Source organism: Sesamum indicum, linkage group LG5, assembly GCF_000512975.1.
Source record: "Sesamum indicum cultivar Zhongzhi No. 13 linkage group LG5, S_indicum_v1.0, whole genome shotgun sequence".
NCBI classification, from domain to species: Eukaryota; Viridiplantae; Streptophyta; class Magnoliopsida; order Lamiales; family Pedaliaceae; genus Sesamum; species Sesamum indicum.
The window spans coordinates 1925591-1934271 of NC_026149.1; the positions used below are offsets into that span (position 1 = coordinate 1925591).

The following is an 8681-nucleotide window of genomic DNA, read 5'->3' on the forward strand; positions in this document are numbered from 1 at the left end:
TTTCTTTTAAAAGGATTTAAATGTAATATTTAAAGTTTGATGAATTAAAATATAATGTTATACTATATTTTGTGGTGGGATTAATCCTGAATAAGGCCCCAGTAATATTGCTAATATCTGGCACTACATTGAGATGAAAATTTTTAATTAAATAATTTATTTATTAGTAAGGCCACTATTGTTGCAAATTGAATTTTTTATTTTAAATTTTATTATATTTTATAGATCTCATTTAACCCAGTGACGAATAGTGAGGTTGGGGGTGTTTGTAATTTTTTGAAGATTAATTATACATAAATTTTATTTTTTTATATATATATTGATTCTTTAATTAATTATGCCTCCTGAAAAATATGACTATGTGAAACTCAATACATAAGTATAATTTCAGTTCTAGATTCATACTTGATTTAACACACTCATATATATATATATATATATATATATATATTATGTGTGTTATGAAATTTAGGCTATCTATTTTATGCAAGGATATATTTTGTTAATTTGCACACAGCCGAGAATATATTGCATAAATGAAATTTTCTTGAATATGCATTTACACCTTGATTATTATAATGGGCTAATTATTTAAATCAAGAAGAACTCGTGGACCTACATGCAATAATGAATCTGGTGAACGAAGAGAATACATACATATATATATATATATATATCATTTCATTTTACTTAAATACATATATATATATATTAGACACTTAATCTTTTATGATTGATACATTATTAAAATAAAAGATGAAACATATAAAAAAAACGTACAACATTATATGGGAGGTGGGGAATCCAAGATTCTAATACAGATAAACACGTCCCCGGATACGATTCTTTAACAATAACATTTTAATTATATTTCAGCACCGCTATTAATGTTATATATAAAAACCTAGGATTAATTAACCTTAATTAATTAGAGCATTAATATTAATATTGTAAGAAATGAATCATATCATGAGGGGATTTGGTGGAATCCATCTAACACCCGCAAATCAAATGGAGTTTTGCGCATTAACCAAAGCAAGAAACATTGCTTTATTAGCCTAATAAGTTGAGATTGTAGCAGCACAAATCTCATGCCAGACCCTCACCCTCTCTTATACAACAAAGCATGCACACACACACACACATAAAATGAATTGAATTTTCGATTGCAAGCTGTATTTTATATTCTACTCTATTTAATATACACACGTTATAAAGATGATATTATGTATTTTATTTAAAAAAATTTTTTATATATAATGTATATATTGAATAGAGTAGAAGGTGAAATATGTCGGATTTGCTAGAGAAAATCCAATTCCGACAAATATATATATATATATATATACATATATGTGTACTTAATTATATATAAAAACAAGCTGAAGCTGGTGGTAGTGGTGGTGATGAGAGATAGTGCATTTTACATGTGGATTCCAACTCTTTTTTTTTTTCTTCTTTCTTTGCAACCGATTCTTACATAACTATATATGTCTGAGTCTGAGGACAGAAGCGTGGAGGAATATCGTTTCTTTCATTAGCAGACAAATAGGTTGCGTTCCCTCTGCGTTCTCCTTTTTGTGAATGCGCCCATCTCACCTCCTCCTTGCTTGTTTATCTGTCTCGTCACACTTTCTCCGTTTTTGCATCAACACCCTTCAAGAATTCATCATGTACACACTAACATCACATGCAAATTAAGAGATATATGTATATGCTGCATGCACATATATGTATGTGTTGGGCTGTGTGTGTGTTTGAAGTTATGTATTAATTGTTTAGGCCTATGGTTATGAAAACCTAGTTATTACAGATAATGGGTTAATGTTTTCTTGGTTGCTGTCTTAATAGGGAATATATGTAATTTGACAACTACTTAGCTTTAATTACTCTGTGTGTGTGTGTATATAGATATATAGTTGGAAGAGTGCTGGTTGAAGTCTGATTCTTTGCAGTTGGTTGGTTTTGGCAGAGGAAATCAATCAAGAAAAGCAGAAATGGAAAGCATTGATGACAAGATTGTGCGGCAAAAATTCCAGAAGAGCTACTTCGATGTATTGGGCCTTTGCTGTTCTTCTGAAATTCCGATAATTGAAAAAATTCTTGCATCACTTGACGGAATCAAAGATTTCTCAGTTGTACTCCCTACCAAGACCCTCATTGTTGTCCATGATTCTCTCCTCATTTCCCAGCTTCAAATAGGTTAATCCTCTCTCTCTCTCTCTCGATCTCTCTCGATCTCTCGATAAAAGTTGTTTTTATTGCAGTAAAGGCACTGAATCAGGCGAGGCTGGAGGCAAATGTTAGGTCAGTATACGGCGGCGGGGAAAGCTACAAGAACAAATGGCCGAGCCCCTACGCAGTTGCCAGTGGTACATTGCTATTGCTGTCGTTTCTCAAGTATGTGTACAGCCCGATGCGGTGGCTGGCCGTCGGAGCAATCGCTGTCGGGATCCCTCCGGTTGTACTAAAGGCTGTTGCGGCGGTTCGCAACTTCAGGCTGGACATCAACATCCTCGTCCTGATTACGGGTTCGAATTGTTTACTTTCTGACATTCCTTTTCAAAAAGCCTTAATTGGTACGTATTTTAGCTTTTGATAGGGACGCCAAGATCACATAATATATCTGTGGCGGGGTCGCACTTTGTCTGAATTATTAGTCATGGTGGTCTCAATGCTACGGTTTGGTCCGTCCCAAGCGTTTTTTCCCTTAAAAAAAAAAAGGAAAAATGATTAATCAAATCGTAACATATATTATTAAGATACTTAAGATTCTATCAAATATATTATAAATTTATAATACATAATAGTAAAATTTAAATTAATTGGCGAAATTGAGGTGCCACGACTATAAGATATTCACTTACGTGTGTGTTATTCTTCTACTTTACTAGTGATTATCTTTCTATTTTAATAGTAGTATTAATATTTTATATTTATGATTAGTATGTATTGATTTTTGTCAAGTGATTGATATCATAATAAAATTGTAGTCAATTTAAATAAAAATAATAATAAATAAATAAGACAAGATATATGTCATGGTTTGGTCTATCCCAAGTTTTCCTACCTAATAGAGTGTGTTAGTACCATTGCAATGTGAATCGATTGATAAATCTTGTTTATTTCTGTTGATGATCTTAATTAAGTAGGAAAATAGTAACTGTGTAAATATACTAAAAAAAAAAAAATAGTGATAAGTTATTATCACTCAAGATATTATGTATTGAATGTAACAATATTTTTTGATTTTTCGTTATTAGTACAAAAATTTTGTGCTTATGATAATTAATAATGCATCCGTATTAACAATACAAATGAAGTGGTAATTATGGTTTTTGAGGTTGGCTTGTTCATATGTTAAGACTAATTATCCAGCGTGATTTAATACACAACTTTTTTCTTGCTATATGATTGTTTGTGTAAACTCATTATCTTCTTGCAAGTTCAGGATGACACAACATTGTCAAAGGACCAAAAACATCTTAGTACTATCTTAACATACAGAATTATGGCCAATCTCAGAATATTGTCACCTTGGATTGAAAACTTTCATAGTTTCTAAGTTGTTCTAACAAATCATATAACGTTGTGCAGTTGCCGGATCAATCGCCCTGCGTGACTACTGGGAAGCTGGCACTATCGTGTTCTTGTTTACGATATCAGAGTGGCTCGAGTCAAAGCAAATGAACTTAGTGTAGCACTCATTTTTTTATTAGGTCGGGTTAAATTCGTTGTAGCTATTCCAACTACAAAAGCAGTGCTCATCTATGTAAAGTTTGCATTTAAAGTTATGTATATGGTCTAGTGATCAGCACATTCTAATAATGGATTTGTCATGATCATGCAGGCCACTGCTGTTATGTCATCGTTAGTTAGTGTAGTACCCCAAAGAGCCGTTCTAGCTGACACCGGGGAAGAGGTTGATGCAGATGAAGTCAAGTTGAATACTGTTCTAGCTGTGAAGGCCGGTGAAGTTATACCTATAGATGGAGTAGTTGTAGAAGGGACGTGCGAAGTGGATGAGAAAACTATGACCGGAGAATCGTTTCCTGTGGCAAAGCAGAAAGACTCCACTGTTTGGGCTAGCACAATCAATCTCAATGGTAGAACTTTGATCCTTGTGCTTTTTTTAGTAGTAGAATATATACAGTTGAAGTTTGTTTTGATCGGACCGTATTTAGGCTACATAAGCATTAAAACCACGGCTGTGGCGGAGGACTGTGTGGTGGCTAGAATGGCAAAGATTGTCGAAGAGGCTCAAAACAAAAAGTCCAGAACTCAAAGGTTTATGGACAAGTGCGCCAAGTACTACACACCAGGTTCTTAAAATTTTCAACTTTTTGCCTGAAAAATTACAAGGATAGCTATGTACGGAACTATGGATCATAGAATTTTAGTGTTAATTTGCTAGAAAGGTAACCTTGTTGGTAATTAAGTTACAAATGAAGACCATAAGGAAACTATATGCTTATTCTTTGAACTTCTTGCAGCCATAGTGGCGATATCTGCTGCGCTGGCCATCGTCCCTCTGGCAGTCCATGTTCGAAATAAGAAGGAATGGTACCACTTGGCTCTTGTCGTTTTAGTGAGTGGATGCCCTTGTGCACTTCTGCTTTCCACACCGGTTGCCATGTTCTGTGCACTAACAAAAGCAGCTACGCTAGGTGTTCTGTTTAAAGGAGCCGAGCATCTTGAAAATCTTGCTCAGATAAAGATCATGGCCTTTGACAAAACGGGGACGATAACAAGGGGAGAATTCCTGGTGGTGGATTTCAAATCTCTCCGTGATGATATCAGCTTGAATACGCTGCTCTATTGGTACTAGTCCTCATTTCAGTTTACCCTTTCTGTGCTGAAACAACAGTATCTTGTTTCCAGAATGTGAAGTTGATTATCTCCACGTATACATTTCCAGGATTTCGAGTGTAGAATGCAAGTCAAGTCATCCAATGGCGGCTGCTCTAGTTGAGTTTGCTAGAGCACATGCAGTGGCGCCGAAGCCTGACAGAGTTGAGAAGTTTCAAAATTTTCCTGGTGAAGGGATTTGTGGGAAGATTGAAGATAACGAAATATACATCGGAAACAGGAAAATCGCTTCAAGAGCAGGGTCTACTGCAGGTTCAACCTCTACCCTCAAACGTTACAGAATCGCTCAGCTCTTTGTTTTTAATTCTTTTCCCCTTCTTCGACTTCTTTAGCAATGACACCTCCGTTTTGACATCCAGTTCCCAACTTAGAAGGTTATGACACAGAAGGAAAGTCTGTCGGCTACGTTTTCTTGGGGTCATCTCCTGCCGGCATCTTTTATCTCTCTGATATGTGCCGAACAGGAGCAAAGGAAGCAATTGAAGAGCTGAAGTCAGTAGGCATCAAAACCGTAATGCTAACTGGAGATTGTCATGGAGCTGCCAAGCGTGCACAAGAACAGGTTAAAATACCGATCTAGGCTTTCAAATCCGTTCCTTCCAATGTAAACTGGACTGCCATCTACTAGTATAGTATAATAGAAAACTAGCTTCAGAATTTACCATGTCTTAATGGAGCTTATCCTTTCCATCAGTTAGGAGGAGCTTTGGAGGTTGTTCATGCCGAGCTTCTACCAGAAGACAAAGCAAGCATCATTAAAGAGCTCCAGAAAGAGGGACGTACTGCCATGATTGGTGATGGCCTCAACGATGCTCCTGCATTAGCCACAGCAGACATTGGGATCTCCATGGGTGTATCAGGTTCAGCACTTGCAACAGAATCCGGGGACATCGTTCTCATGTCAAACGACATGCGGAGAATACCAAAAGCTCTCCGTATTGCAAAGGAAGTTAGGTGGAAAATTATTCAAAATGTGATGGTGTCTATTTCAACCAAGACTGCAATTTTAGTATTAGCCGTATCTGGTCATCCGCTTGTCTGGGCTGCACTGCTCGCTGACGTTGGAACATGCTTATTAGTGATCTTAAACAGCATGCTGCTGCTGAAAGGAACGAGTGGACGGGGAAAAGGTTGTTGCCTGTCTACAGCTCACTCACATATCCACAAACAGAAATCAGCTTGTTCTAGTGCTGAATCTCCAAACAAGTGCGAGCTTCAATCATGCTCGTCCAAAAATTGTGGCTCCAAATGTGGTTCTTCTGATTCAAGCTCAGGGCCTTGTGGGGATGAGAAACACTCGAGCTCTGCCAAAGAGCACTGTCACAATGCACATTCTCATTCACGCAACAAGATAACTGACAAGGATCATCAGTGCTGTCACAAAGTCCATCAGGACCTTGAATCACAGCAAGTGCACGTCCACGGATGCTCTGAAAATGTAAGCTGCAGTGAGAACAATGATTGTGAAAGATCAGTTCTAAGGCACGAAACAGAACAATGTGAGGATCATAACCATAGTACAAGCTGCAATAATTCTCCACAATCAACAGTGTCCAATGAGCAGCCTACGTCTAACAATCATGATCTCAGCCGAATGACATCAGGCAAACGGGAGGGGAAGTGTTGCAGCCACACTCCAAGAAAACAAGAAGGTCGGTCAGGATGTGGAGAGCATGCCTCTGAATACGGTAAACAAAGAAGTTGTGTCGCTAACATGTTAGGCTGTAAGAACAGTGAAGAATGCAAAGCTGTCCATAAGGCTTGTGTAGCCTCCAAGAAAATGCACGTCGGATGCTGCGAAAGCTTCAGAAGGGAATGCTGCATCAGAAATGGGCACTTTGGAACTACTTTCAGAGGAGGTTTATCAAAATATGTCATAGACTAGCTAGTGCTTATTTAAGTGTATGTATTACAAACAATGATTGAGGACTTAGACTTCGTATATATTACAAACAAGTTTTTAATGTAAGGAGGATGATGAAAAGAGGAGCATCAAGATTGGAAATTCAGGACTTGATTCATCAACAAATTGTAATGTATGGATCAATCTTCTTTTCTTTTCTTTAATACAAAAGAGTGCAACACAAGAACTTGCCAGAAATCACCCTTTTAAGTGTTATTCTTACATAGGCTAAAATACAATTAACTCATAATTTAGGGTAAATTACAGTCTCTCCTGAGTCGACATAATAAAAAATACTTTTTTATGATTTGAAAATTATAAATACCTCTTTGAATTCAATGTTCATCTCACAACAAGTCCATTCTGTTAGTCTTGTTAGGTTTTCGTCCAATTTTTATTGTGAACTGAAAAATCATTTTAAATTATAAATTATATAAAAAAAATTTAAAATATTTTTATGGACTAGTATTTCCTATGGATTATTTATTTTGCCAACCCTCAAGAAATTTTATATATTTTTTAAATACTCTTTTTATTTTATAAAAAGAATCAGCAAAAGTAAAGTAATAATGTGTGGTTGGGTATAGAACTTGGCTACGGTACAAACTCATATTACGGGAAATTATAACTCAAATTAGATTTGGCTAGACCAAAATCAATTATATGATAAGTATATATATAATTAGTATACAATTCAAAAAAAATTATCAATCATATAACAAGTATAACATGTTTGTCATGTTATGATTTGATTCGATATCTATTTATCTTTTAACTTCAAATAAATTTTGGACAATGGCCTTGACCCAACATTTTTTTATGAATAAAAAATTAATTTAGATTGTAACCATTGTGGATATATATCCCAATTAAAGAAATTTAGGCATCACAAAATATATTTGCCCCCTCCCCCGAACTCATCCAAATATTACCTAATTTCATCGTTGTACCTCATGACAAGCATACGAAAAATTAAGTTTTATACAATAAACCAATTGTTAGCAATTGCTAATCCATAATATATCCATACATGCCAGTGACGAAATTTATATCTTTAAATAAAAGAAATATGACTTTTAATTTATTACGGTTAATTACTATATTTAAAAATAAAAAATCATGACTATACTAATTAATCCTGGTGACTCAACAACTATTAGTCATTATTTTTTGAAAGCGAGGTCAAAACATTAGCTATAACCAAACACGACAATTATTGATTAATTATCGTCAAAACTTAAGTGTTTTTGTGACATATTTTATTTAATCGTGATAGATAGTATTGATTCGACATGAAATTATGTAGAATACGAACTAAAAAAAATTAAAGTAAATTAACTACTTTGATGCAAATTGTGGCGTAGGGAGAACAAAGCAATTGAAAAAGCACAGAATAAAAGCAAGGGGAAGGTGATGCACACAGAGACGGGGAAGGGAAGAAGCGCATGGGGACAGAATATTAATGTCCCTTTTCAACTCCTGAAAAGTCCCAACCATTACATCAACATTAATTTCAACCAAAATCCATTGTTATATTCCGACATTTTCTTCACATATTCGATTCCCATTACGTCTCCTCAGATTTCAACCCTTTAGAACATTGTTTGAGCTTCCAAACTTATAATGTAGTTTCTCTACTTGACACGTCTGGTCCTTTCCATATTTAGCATGTTTTCATGCTTCATGATGGCACCCAATGATCGTTATGTGACAGATTCTTGCAAAACTCGAGTTGAATTTCAACTCGAATTTGATTTTTGAATTGCTGGGAAGACATAAAGAGGCTGAAGTCTCGTGCACCACCACTCGTTGGATTCTAATAATTGAAGTAGAATATTGTTATACGCAGAATATTGTGGGGTCTCAAGTTAATTTAAGCATTTGGTGAGCTAAACTTGTGTTGACAATT

The 8681-nt window shown here is 35.5% G+C and overlaps 1 protein-coding gene across 1 annotated transcript; it reads left to right on the plus strand.

The window, feature by feature from the left end:
• Positions 1502–6833, plus strand: LOC105161649 (putative inactive cadmium/zinc-transporting ATPase HMA3). The gene is made up of 10 exons (XM_011079403.2): positions 1502–1673; positions 1973–2202; positions 2268–2531; positions 3598–3695; positions 3851–4106; positions 4185–4322; positions 4494–4821; positions 4919–5121; positions 5229–5431; positions 5564–6833. Exons 1-10 carry the CDS (start codon positions 1585–1587, stop codon positions 6752–6754), a joined length of 3000 nt encoding a protein of 999 aa, XP_011077705.1. The 5' UTR covers positions 1502–1584; the 3' UTR covers positions 6755–6833.